Source organism: Salvelinus fontinalis, chromosome 9, assembly GCF_029448725.1.
Source record: "Salvelinus fontinalis isolate EN_2023a chromosome 9, ASM2944872v1, whole genome shotgun sequence".
Taxonomy (NCBI): domain Eukaryota; kingdom Metazoa; phylum Chordata; class Actinopteri; order Salmoniformes; family Salmonidae; genus Salvelinus; species Salvelinus fontinalis.
In genome coordinates, this window is record NC_074673.1 from 19,364,604 (window position 1) to 19,383,899 (window position 19,296).

Here is a 19,296-nt window from a genome sequence, read left to right on the forward strand (position 1 = left end):
TTGTTGTTCAGCCACGATTCTGTGAAACAGAAGATTTTACCGTTTTTAATGTCCCGTTGGTAGGATATACGTGCTTTCAGTTCGTCCCATTTATTTCCCAGTGATTAAACGTTTGCTAGCAGAACGGAAGGCAAAAGCAGATTAGCCACTCGTCGCCTGATCCTCGCAAGGCTTCCTGATCTCTTTCCTTAAAACCTACGTTTCCTTTTCCAGCGAATCACGGGGATCTGGGCCTGGTGGATGTGTCTGTAGTATATCCCTCATGTCCAACTCATTGAAGAAGAACTCCTCGTCCAATTTGAGGTGAGTAATCCCAGTTCTGTAAAGAAGCTGTTTTCGGTCATAATGTTGCTGCTACCGTCTCTTTTGTACAAAACAAGTTACAAACAACGTGAAAAAACAAACAAATAGGCATGGTTGGTTAAGAGCCGATAAGATGGCATCCCTCCCCTCCGGCGCCATCTTGAATCTCAGACCGTGTGAAAGGCCCTAAGTTGACTCTAAAATGTTGTATGTTATATCAATTTGAAGATAAACAAGTTATTAATGTGTTTGATAAGATTAGAGATTCTCTCAGGGGACCCTATTTACATTTTAGGGGAACCCACATTGGTCCCGGACCTCACGTTTGGGACTACTATCCTCTCTCCCTGCCTTGCTTCAATGCTTCCTCTCTCTGTGTATCTCCTTTGCCTCCTTCATTGCAGCCTGACTCATCACTATCTGTCTCTGTCACAACTTCCGCCGAAGTCGGTCCCTCTCCTTGTTCGGGCGGCGTTCGGCGATCGACGTCACTGGCCTTCTAGCCATCGCCGATGAACGTTCTCCAACTGGGAATGTTCTCAAATAGATCAGAGAATGTCATGAAACGATTTTCTTCTCTGGGAATTTCAGTACTTCAGCATAACATTTCCAACAGGGTTCCTCATGGTTCTATTTAAAGTCATGTTCTAAAATTGTTCCAAGAATGTAAAGGTCCTGAACAGTGAAAATCATGTTTTTAAGGACATTGGAGGAAATTTGGATTAATAAACCGTTCAAAGTAGCGTGACCCACATATGAAAAAATAACTATAGCTGGTACATTGATAAAGTTTGATCATAAAGTTACAGGTCCTCTCCCCCGTGTCAAACACTTGGATTCAGGAGGCAGGCATTACCAAGGGTTTACTTACGGCTTTATGCAACGTCACATACAGTAAAGCCGAATATGTTATTCACCAATGGTAGCGTCTTATATTTACTAATTTAAATATGTACTGCCTTAAAACATGTGTGCCTACGCCTTGCTTTGGCTTAGTTTACAAAGCTAGTAACTAGTAGATATTTCAAGCAGAACATACGACCAAAGATACTGGTAACCTTTCATCTATCGTGTGAATATTAGCTAGCAAGCTACAGTACTTACTAGCATGCCGTCAAAAGCACACGGTGTTGTGACTGGATGCCATAGTGTACATTTTATGTAACACTATTTTCTGAAGATTGAAGACATCTGATACCAGTGGCTGCTTTTCATTTTGGGTTGACAGGTTGCACCAAATATCACGATTATGTCACTCGTGTGCAGTGCACATTTAGAGCAAAATTGCTTTATCAATTGGGGAGAACATTCAATGGGACACCTTGCAAGTGCTGACCATAATGTAAGTATCAGAGTTTGATGAGTTTGACACGGTAGCAAACATTTTTATTGGGGGGGAAGGGGGTTAGGGGGCTAACGTTAGATAATGCAACTGTGGCTGTGAACCATGAGGAACCATGTAGGAAACGTTATGCTGAAGTACTGAAATTTCCAGAGAAGAAAGTCGTTTCATGACATGCTCTGATCTATTTGTGAACATTCCCAATGTCAAACCAGTTGGAGAATGTTCTTAGAACATTACATCAGTATCTGATGTGACCATTATTTGCCTCATGCAACGCGACACATCTCCTTGCATAGAGTTGATCAGGCTGTTGATTGTGACCTGTGGAATGTTGTCCAGCTCCTCTTCAATGGCCGTGTGAAGTTGCTGGATATTGGTGGGAAGTGGAGCACGCTGTCGTACACGTCAACCTAGAGCATCCCAAACATACTCAATGGGTGACACGTCTTGTAACTATGCAGACCATGGAAGAACTGGGACCTTTTCAGCTTCCAGGAATTGTATACAGATCCTTGCGACATAGAGCTGTGCATTATCAGGCTGAAACATGAGGTGATGAAGGCAGATGAATGGCACGGTATCTCTGTGCGTTCAAATTGTCATCGATAAAATGCAATTGTGTTTGTTGGCCGTAGCTAATGCCTGCCCATACCATAACCCCACCGCCACCATGGGGCACTCTGTTCACAATGTTGACATCAGCAAACCGCTCGCCCACACGACGCCATACACGCTGTCTGCCATCTGCCTGATATAGTTGAAACCGGGATTCATCCGTTAAGAGCATACTTCTCCAGCGTGCCAGTGGCCATCAAAGGTGAGCATTTGCCCACTGAAGTCAGTATTCTGTAATTAGTTACAAAACGATAGAAATGCAATTGTGTATAGCTGCTGTTTGTCTGATATCTAACAGTCCATGATCAGCTCTGTTGACCATGAGAGTATTTTTTCAGAGAAAATGGGTTGAGGCATACTATTTAGGCTTGGAATGACTTAAGGTCCATTGTTTACCTTGTCAGCAATGCCATGTGGCCCATAGTTTACTTTGTTAACTGGCACAAGGGCATTTCAAAGAGCTGTCAGTCAAGGCGAGCTCATGGGTCCAAGCTCCCCGCCCACTCAGCCTTTTCTTTCAGGCTTCCTGATAGTTAGAGATGAGAGAAAAGGTACAATTTCTTCTTCTGAGCATTTTAATAAAGGGTGTCATTGCTCAAATCCTGAAATATACCTTTAATAGCGTAAAAATATTAGGAGGGATGTTTTGGTCATTCAAAGGCTATTTTTACTTGGGAAATAGGATGACTATGCAGCACCTTCAAGAAATAACATTCTTCTCAGGTAATTTCAGTACTTCAGCATAACGTTTCCTACAGAATTCCTCATGGTTCTATTTAAAATCATGTTCTCAAATTATTCTGAGAACGTTAAGAAATGTATCTATAAAAACCACAGGAAACGTTAGTAAAATTCCGAGAACTTTCTAACAATGTCATTTAAAAACATTCTGTTTCCAGCGTCAACAAAACTCTATCTTGTTAAGCGTGTTCAGGTGTGTTGGCCGCGCCCACTAATTGGCCAAACCTGATCGTAATGAGTGCTTGTTTCCCTTGAAAAAGGGTCTGACTGAATAGACTAAAATGAACAGTTTTGTATGAATAATAAAACATGGCACGCTAGCTCAATCCTGGTGGTGCAGTGGACTTATTCCATGGATAGCGAACATAAGATTATATGTTTGAATCGCACTGTTGCTGTGTCACAATGAAAAATAAATGCGCTTGCATGATTAATGCCTAAGGAAATGAATTTCCATGTGTCTTATCTGTGCTTGGAGTTAAAAACGTTAATCCAAAATAAGCTAGCAGTGTTATATAAAGTCTTATTGAAACATTTAGTGAACATTTTAAGGAAGTTATTCAAATACCTCCAAATAAGCAAAATGGTACGTTCTCTGAGAGTTAATAAAATCTCCCAGGAAAACTTTCGAGGAACCGGAGTAAAATGTTGCCAGAATAAGCAAAACTTTCACTTATGTTCCTGTTTTACTGGTCAGGAAACGTATGGCTTCGTTCCCACAACCAATGTGAAACCAGAAAACGTACATTCACGCAACTTCCAAGGAAACAAATTTGTAAGCTGGGTAGGGTCAATGGGGTGTAACATGGAGTCAGGGGATGAATAAAACCACTGAAAACCAACGGTTCCCTAAAGTCAGGACCCACTAGAGCAACCTGGACTCTGGGGTAGGCATAACATAGTAAAGGTGAATCCGGGACACTCCAATTAGTATGATATGTTACATTTATTTTCGTATGGTATGTATTGCATTTACCTTTAAGTAATTTAGCAGACGCTCTTATCCAGAGTGACTTACAATAGTGAGTGCATATATTTTTCATACTTTTTTTTCATTTTGTATTTTTGTATTCATTTGTGGATGTCCATCATTCATTTCGTATGATACGTTATGAATTGCAATTCATACAACATGTTACGAATTGCAATTTCTATAGTATGTTAAGAATTTGCAAAACATATATGTTACGAATTCCAATTTTGTTGTGGCTAACATTAGCTAGGTGGCTATGTGGCTAATGCTAACGTTAGATAGGTGGCTAAGGTTAGATAGGCTAGGGGTTAGGGGTAAGGTTAGGGTTAGGAATAAGGTTAAAGGGTTAAGGTTAGGGTTATGGGAATGGTTAGTTAATATGCTAAATAGTTGCAAAGTAGCTAAAAAGTAGTACATAGTTGTAAAATGGCTAATTGGCTAAAATGCTAAAGTTGTCCATGATGAGATTCGAATACGCAACCTTTGGGTTGCTAGACGTTTTTATTATACACCCACCCATTCACCGTGACCAACCACCCTACTTTAGTTTTTTCCTTAAGTAAGCTACTGTCTTATGTAACCATACCAAACATTTACTATGTTATGTTTAATCTAGAGTCAGGGGTTTAGGTCTGTTACAAACTAGTGAGGAAACTCTACTCTTACTCCACCAGTTTCTTGTAAGCAGGAACAATGTGAACTCTGAGAATTTTGATGAGTGGAACTCATTTAAATAAGAGCTTTGAGAGGTGAAAGCATTGGTGTCTATCAGTTCTCACAGCTCTGCTACTGATGTGCCAAAGCTGGCTTGCTGGTGTTTCTAGTGCTCCAACAGTACTAAGATCAGTCTTTGGTTGGTTTCAGAGAGGGTTTGGCACGTACGGCAACAGTTTAGGGAAAGTCTAAAACACGAATCTGCTAGCTATTATATTCCCCACATCTCTGCTATAAGACAATAGCACAATAATACTCTATTAAGTAGAGAGTAAGTAGTACTCGACTTATTAAGCAGCAGCAGTACTTCTGGCTGCAGACTGAGATAAACACTCCATCCTTCAAACATCATCACCAAATCAGCAGCATTAGACAGTACTCAGATCCAACGTTTTACTGTGAGGAGAACAATGGCCCGTTCCCCTTCAATCAATTGGTAATAAGTCTTTCCTCTTGATGCCATCTTTAGTCCATTCTTGACTACTTTGGCAAGGAGAGGGAGAGGGAGGGAGAGAGGAGGAGATTGAGAGAGAGGGAGTTGGGGGGGTAAGTGGCCACTTTTCTGCATTTTTCTGTTTTGGTGCTGTGTCTGTGTGGTTAAGCTGTTTAGGATGGTTGACTAATGAAATAGGCTTGACAGGATTACACCGGGGTAAAGAACAGAGCCTGGTGAATCTCACTGAGACTACTGGAGCTTCTGGAGAGAGAGAAGAGAGGGAGAGGGAAGGATGGGATAGGGTAAAGAGGGAGGGAGAGGACAAATACTTAAGGGATAGAATGAGAGAGAGAAAGAGAGAGGGAGAGTGATAGGGGTAAGTCCTGGCAAGGACCAAGCCAGACCTGAGGCTTTGCCAAGAGGCATATTGTGTCTTTTCTGGACTCGGCTCTGGTCTGAGTTTCCCTCTTTAGTTGCTTGTTCAGCCACTCCAGCACTGGCTGTTCTCTTTGTCCAACAAATCCTCTAAAGGCAGCTAATTTAGAAGATAGCTCTATGGCTGAAATTCAGTTGCAGATAGATAGTGGATTTCCAGATTCCACATTCAGAGGTGTGTTTGATTTGCACAGCTGCGTGTCCTGGATGGAGGGAGTTGACAACTGATTTTGAAATTCAGAACGCACTTCTGAATTTGCTATCGGAAATGAATTGAATAGCATCTAAAAGACTGTTCATTAGCGTCTTGCCAACCGTTGATGGCGAGAGAGAATAGAATAGAGTGAAAGATAGATAGATAGCTCACACTTGGCTTGTGATGGCCATAAAAAGGAGAAGGTTCTTAACTAGCCATAAACGCAGCAGAAGGAACATTGGGACATTAATTAGATTAGTTCATTCATGGCTCTGTGATTCTCTCTTCTGCTTCCATGCTCTGTTTTAGGGGAAAGAGGAAATCAGATTATTTCACCTCATAAAATATACTGTAACGCACACATATGTAAGACATACACGAGTGTGGAAATACAGGGTGTGGTTTTCAGTCCAACGATGTTGAGGATCAATAAATGATGACAGTTTCAGTAGGCCTGCAGACCTGAGTCAAATACATGAACTAGAGAGTAGAGTAGAGTTCACTTTCATGTAGCGCAATGATCTGTAGGTCTAGTTCACTATGCATCACAGTGTAACCCTCTCCCCCCCCCCTCGTCAGAGGTGGAAGAAATCTGTTTTCGCCCGTGATGGAACCCTCCTGGCAGGGGAGGGGCCTTCATTTAGGATGCTCTCCTTTGATTGGCCGGATGGCAGGATTTTGTAGATGATGATAAATCAGACCCAGGTGTCACCTCCTCGGCAGCAGGTGAGGATTGATGGGATACAGGAGGACTATCCATCATCCCGGGCAGGAGGCATGCTATCGGAATTTGGGAAACGTGTTCCCAATCACAGACCTGCAGCACATGGTGGGGTACGGAGCACTGTTTGGGAGGCGTTACTGGAAATCAATGGTAGCCACTCAAGGTCAATGTACTACTGTTAGACATCTTCTTACGCTATGGCTGAGGCTGGGGGATAGAGCTGGGGGATAAGGTTGGGGCTGGGGGATAGAGCTGGGGGATAAGGTTGGGGCTGGGGGATAGAGCTGGGGGATAAGGTTGGGGCTGGGGGATAGAACTGGGGGATAAGGTTGGGGCTGGGGGATAGAGCTGGGGGATAAGGTTGGGGCTGGGGGATCAAGCTGGGGGATAAGGTTGGGGCTGGGGGATAGAGCTGGGGGATAGGGTTGGGGCTGGGGGATAAAGCTGGGGGATAAGGTTGGGGCTGGGGATAGAGCTGAGGGATGGGGTTGGGGCTGGGGGATAGAGCTGGGGGATAGAGCTGGGGCTGGGGGATAGAGCTGGGGGATAAGGTTGGGGCTGGGGGATAGGGCTGGGGGATAAGTTTGGGGCTGGGGGATAGAGCTGGGGGATAAGGTTGGGGCTGGGGGATAGAGCTGGGGGTTAGGGTTGGGGGATAGGGTTGGGGGATGGGGCTGGGGGTGGGGGATAGAGTTTGGGCTGGGGGATAGAGCTGGGGGATAAGGTTGGGGCTGGGGGATAGAACTGGGGGATAAGGTTGGGGCTGGGGGATAGAGCTGGGGGATAAGGTTGGGGCTGGGGGATCAAGCTGGGGGATAAGGTTGGGGCTGGGGGATAGAGCTGGGGGATAGGGTTGGGGCTGGGGGATAAAGCTGGGGGATAAGGTTGGGGCTGGGGGATAGAGCTGGGGGATAAGGTTGGGGCTGGGGGATAGAACTGGGGGATAAGGTTGGGGCTGGGGGATAGAGCTGGGGGATAAGGTTGGGGCTGGGGGATCAAGCTGGGGGATAAGGTTGGGGCTGGGGGATAGAGCTGGGGGATAGGGTTGGGGCTGGGGGATAAAGCTGGGGGATAAGGTTGGGGCTGGGGATAGAGCTGAGGGATGGGGTTGGGGCTGGGGGATAGAGCTGGGGGATAGAGCTGGGGCTGGGGGATAGAGCTGGGGGATAAGGTTGGGGCTGGGGGATAGAGCTGGGGGATAAGTTTGGGGCTGGGGGATAGAGCTGGGGGATAAGGTTGGGGCTGGGGGATAGAGCTGGGGGTTAGGGTTGGGGGATAGGGTTGGGGGATAGGGTTGGGGGATGGGGCTGGGGGTGGGGGATAGAGTTTGGGCTGGGGGATAGAGCTGGGGGATAAGGTTGGGGCTGGGGGATAGAACTGGGGGATAAGGTTGGGGCTGGGGGATAGAGCTGGGGGATAAGGTTGGGGCTGGGGGATCAAGCTGGGGGATAAGGTTGGGGCTGGGGGATAGAGCTGGGGGATAGGGTTGGGGCTGGGGGATAAAGCTGGGGGATAAGGTTGGGGCTGGGGATAGAGCTGAGGGATGGGGTTGGGGCTGGGGGATAGAGCTGGGGGATAGAGCTGGGGCTGGGGGATAGAGCTGGGGGATAAGGTTGGGGCTGGGGGATAGAGCTGGGGGATAAGTTTGGGGCTGGGGGATAGAGCTGGGGGATAAGGTTGGGGCTGGGGGATAGAGCTGGGGGTTAGGGTTGGGGGATAGGGTTGGGGGATGGGGCTGGGGGGATAGAACTGGGGCTGGGGGATAGAGCTGAGGCTGGGGGATAGAGCTGGGGTGAAGAGCTGAGGCTGGGGGATAGAGCTGGGGCTGGGGGATAGAGCTGGGGCTGGGGGATAGAGTTTGGGCTGGGGGATAGGGCTGAGGCTGGGTAATAGGGCTGAGGAATAGGGCTGGGGAATAGGGCTGGGGAATAGGGCTGGGGAATAGGGCTGGGGAATAGGGCTGGGGAATAGGGCTGGGGAATAGTGCTGAGGCTGGGGAATAGTGCTGAGGCTGGGGAATAGGACTGGGGCTGGGGAATAGGGCTGGGGCTGGGGAATAGGGCTGGGGCTGTGGAATAGGGCTGGGCCTGGGGAATAGGGCTGGGGCTGGGGAATAGGGCTGGGGCTGTGGAATAGGGCTGGGGCTGGGGAATAGGGCTGGGGATGGGGAATAGGGCTGGGGCTGTGGAATAGGGCTGGGGCTGGGGAATAGGGCTGGGGAATAGGGCTGGGGCTGGGGAATAGGGCTGGGGAATAGGGCTGGGGCTGGGGCTGGGGCTGGGGAATAGGGCTGGGGAATAGGGCTGGGGCATAGGGCTGGGGCTGGGGATTGGGCTGGGAAATAGGGCTGGGGAATTGGGGTGGGGAATAGGGCTGGGGATGGGGGATAGGGCTGGGGCTGGGGAATAGGGCTGGGGCTAGGGAATAGGGCTGGGGAATAGGGCTGGGGATGGGGAATAGGGCTGGGGAATAGGGCTGGGGGTGGGGAATAGGGCTGGGGGATAGGGTTGGAGTTGAAGTTGGGATTGAGGGTCTGTGTGTGAGGGGTGTTGGACATGTAATTAAAGATTGCGGGGCTTGTTTTATTGTTATAGATTAGCTGCAAGTCACCTTGTCCCTGCTGCTGTGAGGGCTAGGAGTTGACCTAAGTTGCAGAAAGGCAGACTGTCACCCTGGCCTCATTGACTTGTTGAAGTCAACAGTGAACTTCTATAAGATGACAATTTCAGGCACAGACTGAGTGGAACACCGTCAATGATTCTACTCAGACAGTATGCAGCATCAATCTCAGTCACCAATTTTTCAGCTTTGTTCAATTAGAATGATGATAATGTTTCGGTGTAGCAAATGGTCAAAACAATATTAGCAAAACTGTCTCGTCATTGCTGTATTTCTTTTTTCTTGTCTGCCACGTTTGGATGTGGGCAATTCCTCTATTTTAGTTTTTCATGTAAACCTTTGATTTGGCATTAGCCACAATGATCTACTGCACAGAATAAAACGTATGTGCATTCATTTATGTATAAGAAAGATTAGAGAGTGTATTAGTCTAACGGTTTTGTTTGTTCAAACAGAAAACAGGCACTTGATGTATAACCAGACACCAAAGACAAAACATTACAGTAAAGTGGTTCTGTTCACTCTGTTTATCTTATATGCTGTTGCCTAATCCCCTCACACAATGCATTCGGAAAGTATTCAAACCCATGACTTTTTACACATTACAGCCTTATTCTGAAATGGATTGAAGAAAACATTTTCTTCATCAATTTACACACAATACCCCACAACGACAAAGCGAAAACAGGATTTTAGAAATGTTTGCAAAAAACAGAAATACCTTATTTACATAAGTATTCAGTCCCTTTGCTATTAGACTTGAAATTGAGCTCAGTTGCATCATGTTTCCATTAATCATCCTTGAGATGTTTATAAAACTTGATTGGAGTCCACCTGTGGTAAATTCAATTGACTGGGCATGATTTGGAAAGGCACACACCTGTCTATATAAGGTCCCACAGTTGACAGTGCATGTAAGAGCAAAAACCAAGCCATGAGGTCGAAGGAATTGTCTGTAGAGATGAAACCAATATTGAGCTCTTTGGCCTGAATGCCAAGCGTCACATCTGGAGGAAACCTGGCACCATCCCTACGATGAAGCATGGTGGTGGCAGCAGCATGCTGTGGGGATGTTTTTCAGCAGCAGGAACTGGGAGACTAGTCAGGATCGAGGGAAAGATGAACGGAGCAAAGTACAGAGAGATCCTTGATGAAAACATGCTCCAGAGCACTCAGGACCTCAGACTGGGGTGAATGTTCACCTTCCAACAGGACAACAACCTTAAGCACACAGCCAAGACAACGCAGGAGTGGCTTCGGGACTAGTCTCTGAATATCCTTGAGTGGCCCAGCCAGAGCCCAGACTTGAACCTGATCGAACATCTCTGGAGAGACCTGAAAATAGCTGTGCAGCAACGCACCTCATCCAACCTGATAGAGCTTGAGAGGATCTGCCGAGAAGAATGGGAGAAACTCCCCAAAAATACTACTACAGGTGTGAAAAACTTATAGCGTCATACCGAAGAAGACTCGAGGCTGTAAATGCTGCCAAAGGTACTTCAACAAAGTACTGAGTAAAGGCTCTGACTAATTATGTAAATATGATGTTTCAGTTTTTTATTTTGAATAAATTAGCAAAAATTCTAAAAAACAGTTTTTGCTTTATCAATATGGGGTATTGTGTAGATTGAACAAGGAGAGGGACCGACTTCGGCGGAAGTTGTGACAGGTATTTAAAAAATATTTTTACTTTACTGTTAATTTCATATTTTTATTCTCATTTCTCGTGTGTTTTTTTTCTAGTAATACGTTGTTATTGATTATTGCATTGTTGAGTTTTGAGTTTGCAAGAATGGCATTTCACTGTAGTGGTGCATGTAACATTAAAACTTGAAACATGAAACAATTACAAGGTGTTTATCAAAGACAGTTTACTTTAAAATAAATCATACTCAAACGTCTCTATCATTCTCTTTCAAATGACAAAGTATGTTATTCAGCATTTTTCGTAAGAACACTTTATGTAAAAGGACTTTATATAAACACAATAGCTTCTGTCACCTCACAGTCTTAACCTGGGTTGGATACCTGACCAGACATTTGTGAGCCGAGGTCTTTTCCTTCCCTTGCAGTCTCAAACTGAGCTACTGTTACACAGATATACTCTTGGCTACATTTAAGCATTGTAGAGCTAGACTCTGCACTGGTCAGTGTGAGGCAAGGTCAGAGCATTGGGTTATAATACTCCTAACATCGCTCTATCAATACTTTTCTTTTCCTTCCTCTCTTTCCCCATCTCTTCCCACCCCTCTGCTCTTTTCCATACACACTCATCTCTCTCCCACCACTCTCTCCCTATACATCTATTCCCACCCATTTCTTTCTCCCATCTCTCTCCCCCTCTCCCTACCTCCTTTCTACCTACCTGTCTCCCTCTCTCTCTCTCCTCCACTTCCCACCCATCCCTTCTGTCTCGCCTACCTCTCTCAATCCCTCTCTCCTATCTCTTTCCCACCCCTCTATCCCAAGGTGACCTAGCCAGGCAATCCCCACTATCGGTCAGGGCATAGCGTAACGCTAGCAGTAGCAACCTATTAATAATTCTGCTTCATTTGTCCCTGTTCTTCTCCTTTGCAGGACTTTATGACAGCACCTTAAATGCTAATGAGCTCCTAATCTGAGGCAGGTGCAGGTCTCTTCTAAAGACTCCTATCAGTCTTCCTGCTATGCACACAATGATAGGAGTCCAGCCTCACACACTAGAGCCCAGAGAGAAGTACCATTATGAAAAAGCCAGAGAGATTTGTTCAAATGTATTTGGGCTCTGAAGAATCATATCCTCTTCATGTTTTGTGAATATATATGTGGCCCAGTTGAAATTTCAAAGGATGAATAGGGAGAAGTGCAGTAATACATAATAACTTCAGACTAAAAGGACTGAAAGGTTTCTCAGTGTAATACTCCAACATTTACTGTGGTGCAGTACCAATGCAGAGAGGATGAGGCTAATACTGACCTTGCAGTTTAAACATGACAAATTAGTAAATATTGGCAGGAGCACACAGAGGCTATGTATGACTGTATGACTGTATGTGTGTGTGTGTGTGTGTGTGTGTGTGTGTGTGTGTGTGTGTGTGTGTGTGTGTGTGTGTGTGTGTGTGTGTGTGTGTGTGTGTGTGTGTGTGTGTGTGTGTGTGTGTGTGTGTATGGACGTGTTTAAAAATACAAACAAAAATTTGACCAACTAGGGACATTTTGTTAGTCCCCACGAGGTCAAATGCTATTTCTAGGGGGGTTAGGGTAAAGGTTAGAATTAGTGTTAGGCTTAGAATTAGGTTTAGGGTTAAGAGCTAGGGTTAGGGTTAGGAGCTAGGGTTAGGCTTAGGGTTAAGGTTTTTGGGTTAAAACCTTTCAGTCATACCCATCCCGGATCCGGGATCCTCCTCATCAAAAAAGCTGACTAGCATAGCCTAGCCTAACGGGACAGGGATATCATATAATATAATTTTCATGAAATCACAAGTCCAATACAGCAAATGAAAGATAAACATCTTGTGAATCCAGCCATCATTTCCGATTTTTAAAATGTTTTACAGCGAAAACACAATATGTATTTATATTAGCTAACCACAATAGCCAAACACACAACCACATATTTTCACCATGTTTCCACCGCATAGGTAGCTTTCACAAAACCGACAAAATAGAGATATAATTAGTCACTAACCAAGAAACAACTTCATCAGATGACAGTCTTATAACATGTTATACAATACATTTATGTTTTGTTCGAAAATGTGCATATTTGAGGTATAAATCATAGTTTTACATTGCAGCCACCATCAAAAATAACATCAAAGCAGCCAGAATAATTACAGAGAGCAACGTGAAAGACATAAATACTCATCATAAAACATTTATGAAAAATACATGGTGTACAGCAAATGAAAGATGAACATCTTGTGAATCCAGCCAATATTTCCGATTTTTTTAAGTGTTTTACAGCGAAAATTATATTAGCTTACCACAATAGCCAAACACACAACCACATTTATTCACCGCAAAGGTAGCTTTCGCAAAAACCAGCAATAAATATAAAATGAATCACTAACCTTTGGACAACTTCATCAGATGACAGTCTCAAGTTATACAATACATTTATGTTTTGTTCGAAAATTTGCATATTTAGAGCTGCAAATCGTGGTTATACATTGTGAATACGTAGCAACCTTTTCCCAGAATGTCCGGAGATATTTTGGACACTCACCTAATCTGACCAAAGAACTCATCATAAACTTTACATAAAAATACTTGTTGTATGGCAAATGAAAGATACACTGGTTCTTAATCCAACCGCTGTGTTAGATTTTTAAAAATAACTTTACTACAACATACAAAACACATTATTGTGAGACAGCGCTCACATATTCTCCGCCCTGTTGGATTCTACATATTCCACAGAAATACGAAATAACATCATAAATGTTTTCTTACTTTTGATGAGCTTCCATCAGAATGTTGTACAAGGAGTCCTTGGTCCAGAATAAATCGTTGTTTGGTTTTAGAATGCCCATTTCTTCTGTCGAATTCGCGCCACAATGCTAGCCAAGGTTGCTAACATTCCCATCCTCTCTTGGCCCAAAGAACGGAAAACTCCAAAAGTCCCAATAAACGTTGAATAAACTGATAAAACTTGGTTGAAAAAACCTATTTTATGATGTTTTTCTAATATGTATCAAATAAAATCAGAGCCGGAGATATTCGCCGTGTAAACCGAACGCTTTTCAGAAGACAATGTGGAGCTCCTTCGCACGCCTTGGAAAACTGACAAAATGGCAGACCTGTCACTCCAAAAGCTCTTGTTCGACCTCAGATCAAGCTAGACACCCCATTCCACCTTCCACTGCCTGTTGACATCTAGTGGAAGGCGTATGAAGTGCATGTATATCGATAAATATAAGCCAGTTGAATAGGCAGGCCCTGACACAGAGCCCAATTTTCAGAATTTTCACTTCCTGTCTGGAAGTTTGCTGCCAAATGAGTTCTGTTTTACTCACAGATATAATTCAAACAGTTTTAGAAACTTGAGAGTGTTTCCTATCCAATAGTAATAATAATATGCATATTGTATGATCTAGAATAGAGTACGAGGCCGTTTAAATTGGGCACGATTTTTTCCAAATTGAAAACAGCGCCCCCCTATTGACAAGAAGTTTTGAATGGGACTGAATTTTGTGTCCCCACAAGGTTAGCTATACACGACTGTGTGTGTGTGTGTGTGTGTGTGTGTGTATGCACGTGTGTGTGTGTGTGTGTGTGTGTTTGTGCGTGTGTGTGTGTGAGAGAGAGATTTGCACACACTACAGAAGGCATACCTGGGGCAAGTAGAAGATCAACCTGCTATGAGACACACACACACACACACACACACACACACACACACACACACACACACACACACACACACACACACACACACACACACACTGGCGCCCCATGCTGCGAGTTTACCATAATGTTGTGTTAATTAGCAGAGCATTACTCTCTTCTACATATCTATATAATGGCATAATCTGTTCCAATCCTAATAGGTTGATAATGAAGGACTGTCTCTGCCATGGCCACACTAATGTCAGGTAAGGGAGAGAGCATCACACACACACCAAACCACACACACACACACAGTCCCCTATCTGCACAACTGTGCAATGGTATTATAGGGCTTTCTGCAAAACATTTTCTCAGGACCCTAAAGGCAGTATAGCTGTATGAAATAAGTAGAATACTACTTATTTGGTTTTGAAAGGATAGGTAGACATGTCTTATTGTAGTTGGGTCCAGACTGTCATGTGTATATACAGTCAGCATTGTTATGCACTATGTGACCCTTAGATATTTAGGATGGCTTCCCTGACCAGGCCTTGAGTTCCCTGATAATCAACCCAATATAATTAACTGCATATATCAATGGAGAGACGTTATATTGGAGTGCACTGAGGTGTGTGTGTGTGTGTGCATGTGTGCGTGTGTGTGTTAATTCTGCTCTGGTCACTGAGTAAAGCTACGCTACAAAGGGCAAAGCTGTGATTGCGTAGAGCTCTGCCTGCGACTGTCAGGCTTAACACCCGTCCCACTGAGCTCAGATCAGTTATTAAGATAAACCTGGCCAGCACTCTCAATTTAATTCATCTACAGGGAATTGCACTCAGACCAGTCGTGAATTTGTATTCTTGAAAATGTCATTAAAAGGCTAATACTTTTGATAGAGGTTTATGGTTTTAATATGATTTCAGAGCTCAGCAGGTTGTGATTTGCATGTGTGGATTATGCATTAGAAGTCCAGTTAGTTTCACCCTGCTGTTAAGGAGGAGAGGTCCTTCTATTTCAATGGCTTGATGCTCTTTAAACTCCTCTCTAGGTTTCTTCCTAGGTTTTGGCCTTTCTAGGGAGTTTTTCCCAGCCACCGTGCTTCTACACTCGCATTGCTTGCTGTTTGGGGTTTTTGGCTGGGTTTCTGTACAGCACTTTGAGATATCAGCTGATGTAAGAAGGGCTATATAAGTACATTTGATTTGAAACTGACTTTATAAATATCATACATACAACAGAAGTAACCTATTTGACTTATTCACACAGAAGTAACCTATTTGACTTATTCACACAGAATTGACCAAAATAAAGCTGATCTGTGAGTGGCTCAGTGGTTAAGACGGTTATTCTATCGTTGGAAGGCAGTGGGTGAGTGGTTGAACATGGTCCGGGATGGTTTAGTCAGTGGTTTGGCAGTGTGGACCATAATGAAGTGGGTTAAGACTACAGGCTGACAGTGAGGTATAGTTCCCTGGTCTCCATGCATGCACAAAGCAGCTCTTCTCTCATAATCACCTCACATAATGGATGATATGGGTCAGTGTGGAGGTGGGGTATTTTCATGCACATGTTTATCCAGCCTATTCTTTTACAGCAGCCTTCCAGTACGTTAAACCCACCTGCTCTAGCCTCTATTCCTGGCTGTAACCTAGGTCGTGCTGCTTTGCCTCAAACCGTCAGGGAAAGGGCACACTACTACGAGACTCTCTGTGAGGTGGGCTTCACTGAGAGATGCTTTACCCATCTGTAGCTGGCCTACAGCTGGAGCATATGTGCAACTGTAGCTTGACTCTCCTCAGGGGTGGAAAAACACACTACCAACTTGTCACAATTTGAAAATATTAAAATGCTTAAGAGTGATTAGGAAACTTGAGAGTATGAGTGTGAGTGAGCTTGCACTACTGTAGTTGTCATAACTGGCTCCTTTCTGCTGAGCTCTCTAAATCAAAATATAAGGCTTGGTGTATTGTTAGAACAGGCAACACAATGAACCATATGGAGGTTTTATATGTTTCTGGTAAGGTTTTACTACAGCAAATAAAAGTGAATGTATGGAAACCTCATGACAAAGGGAATTATACAAGTGTTTTCATGGAACCCTGTTGGCTCAGGCCACTAAATGTGCCAATCAAATGGACAGTGATGCAGCTCTTTACCACACACAGTAACCATGCTCCTTTATGAACTAGCCCATGTATGGAAGTGGATTGGTTCACAATGTAATGGCAATTCTATTTCACAATCGTTTGTGAATATCTGACATATTTTTTTTTATATAGTTACAGGATCTAGCTAACAAGCTAAAAACGGAGGGAAAAACAGTCCAGAATCTGACTGAAGTGGGGGAAAGTGTAAGGTCTGTACATGAGTGTGGTTCTATTAGTTGCAGTAGCCTAAACCATAGAGCACCACAGCAGTCCCAGTCACTGCCACCCACCACTCACCACACTGTTCTGTAATGCACCTTTCAGTACTGATAGTGTAATACCTTTAAGTGCTTTAGTCAGTGTATTTACAGTAGTGTACGACCTGTGATCAATACCTTATTTTTATTTGCTCCATCTCCACCTCTTCCTCCTCAAACTTTAATAGAGCCCAGTTAAATATGAATAACTGCTATCAGCTGGGCTGCTTTACTGTTTCTGCCAGCGCTGCTAGAGTGACATCTCCCTGCGCCCCATAACCATTGTGTTGGGCCAGCTCCAGAAAACACACACAAAAGCACACAGCTGGAAACACACACGCACACACAGCTGGAAACAGACGCACACACACCTGCAAACAGACGCACACACACACAAGTGGGCATGTATACACGCATGAGCAGAATACACTGTACATGTATGCTTAATCAAAGCTTACAGGCTTAATCAAAAACAGGCTTAATCAAAGCTTCAGACATACTGTCATCACCCATTATGGCCTCAGAAACGTATTTGTCTGTCAACATAAAGACGTCTTAATGCATTTCTTTAAGTTTTTACCTACACACACAGTTTAGGACAGTGCAGCAGTCATCACACACATTCACAGCTGCAGGGGTTTAGGTCTGTGTACCTCTACCAGTCAGCCTGACAGCTTAGCAGTGCAGAAAGCAGCCGGTTCTGCCCCAAGGCACCATTAATGCAGGTCCCTCCTCACTCTCTATTACCTTAATTATGACAGAAACTAGGCCAGAGGATTCACATTTATACATGATGATGAAGTTAGTCAACTGTACTTTAACTCAACAGTCCCCTTCTTGTCTGAACTTGTGGCATTTTACCCCATCAGCAAAAACAAACTAACTAGTCTGAGATTGTGTGCTACTGTTGTCATGGTTCGAACACTCGGATTTCAATGGTCTGTCTGAATTTCTTTTTAAACTCTGACTGCGGTTGTGTGGTCTTATTTTTATTACCTTTTACCTTTTGCGAGAGGTTCTATTCTATTCTAATCTATTCTATTAAACTGATAAACCATAAAGTTTTAAAGGGCAACTCCACCACTTTTAACATTTGGGTTGTTACTATGAAGTATTTAGTGATGCCCTACACAGTTTTAGTGTCATTTTATGATTTAATGTCTATTGACTGTTTAGTGATGAACAAAACCAGAAATTGCTTTTCTGTGACGTTTTCAAGTAGGATCCCTGAGATGACAAATACAATTAACTATTTTCAGCTATCTATATAACATGTCTATAGTTTTCTGATCATATTGAAACACTCTGCTATGTGTTGCTCTGGTTGTCTTCATCTAATAACATATACAAATATTTAAATAGATTCTCAAAAGCCTATAGCATGATATTTTTAGTCAGCTTACTCTAATATTTTTCTCTTGTTAAAGGCTCAAACTCCATTGATTCCATTCTGCAAAACCAATCCCACAATCACTGTCGAAGTTGCAACTTTGGCAGCCATTGCGCCCTTTCCAAACAGCTTACATTTTCATAGTTAATTGCTTGTAAACTTTACACTTTTTATTAGTTCCAATAGGCCTACAGTGCTGTTGGATGGTTGCTTGGACAGTTATTAAGGCTGTATTTGGCTGTTATCTTTGATGTGGACAGTTTGTGTTAATACCGTACACAAGCTCGCATATTTACCTCATACGATTGAGTGAAATTACACACCATTTCAACCTCAGATTGGTAATTTTAATATTAAAGGTTACAGTCACAAGGTGACACTAAATCAATTGCTTTAAACAGATTATTATATTTGGTTTCGTACCATTGATTTTTTCATACGTGCAGTGGTGGAAAAAGTAACCAATTGTCATACTTGAGTAAAAGTAAAGATACCTTAATAGAAAAGGATTAAAGTAAAAGTGAAAGTCAACCAGTAAAAAACTACTTGTATTAAAGTCAAAAAGTATTTGGTTTTAAATATACTTAAAAGTATCGAAAGTAAATGTAATTGCTAAAATATACTTAAGTATCAAAATTAATAGTAAAAATATGAATAATTTCAGATTCCTTATATTAAACAAACCAGGAGGCACAATTTTCTTGTATTTTTTAATTTACGGATAGCCAGGGGAACACTCCAACACTCAGACATAATTTACAAACAAAGTATTTGTGTTTAGTGAGTCCGCCAGATCAGAGGCAGTAGGGATGACCAGGGATGTTCTCATGATAAGTGTGTGAATTGGACCATTTTCTGTTCTGCTAAGCATTCAAAATGTAGTGAAGTAAAAGTTGTAAAAGTACAGATAACCCCCAAAACTACTTAAGGAGTACTTTAAAGTATTTTTTACTTAAGTACTTTACTCCACTGCATACATGCCTGTCCGATGCAGGACTTAGAAAGTAGTTCTGAAATTCAAACTCAAATGGTAAGGGACACGCTCTCGTCACTTCCTGTCGTCACTTCCTGTTGAACGCGGAACGAGAGAG

At 43.4% G+C, this 19,296-nt stretch overlaps 1 protein-coding gene across 1 annotated transcript in view; it reads right to left on the reverse strand.

Moving 5' to 3' along the window:
* Positions 1-19,296, reverse strand: part of LOC129862959 (uncharacterized) — a 66,895-nt gene that overhangs the window by 18,199 nt on the left and 29,400 nt on the right. The window contains exon 2 of the mRNA XM_055935059.1: positions 6,677-8,307. Coding sequence (XP_055791034.1) covers positions 6,677-8,307 — 1,631 coding nt within the window. The remainder of the gene's footprint in view (positions 1-6,676; positions 8,308-19,296) is intronic.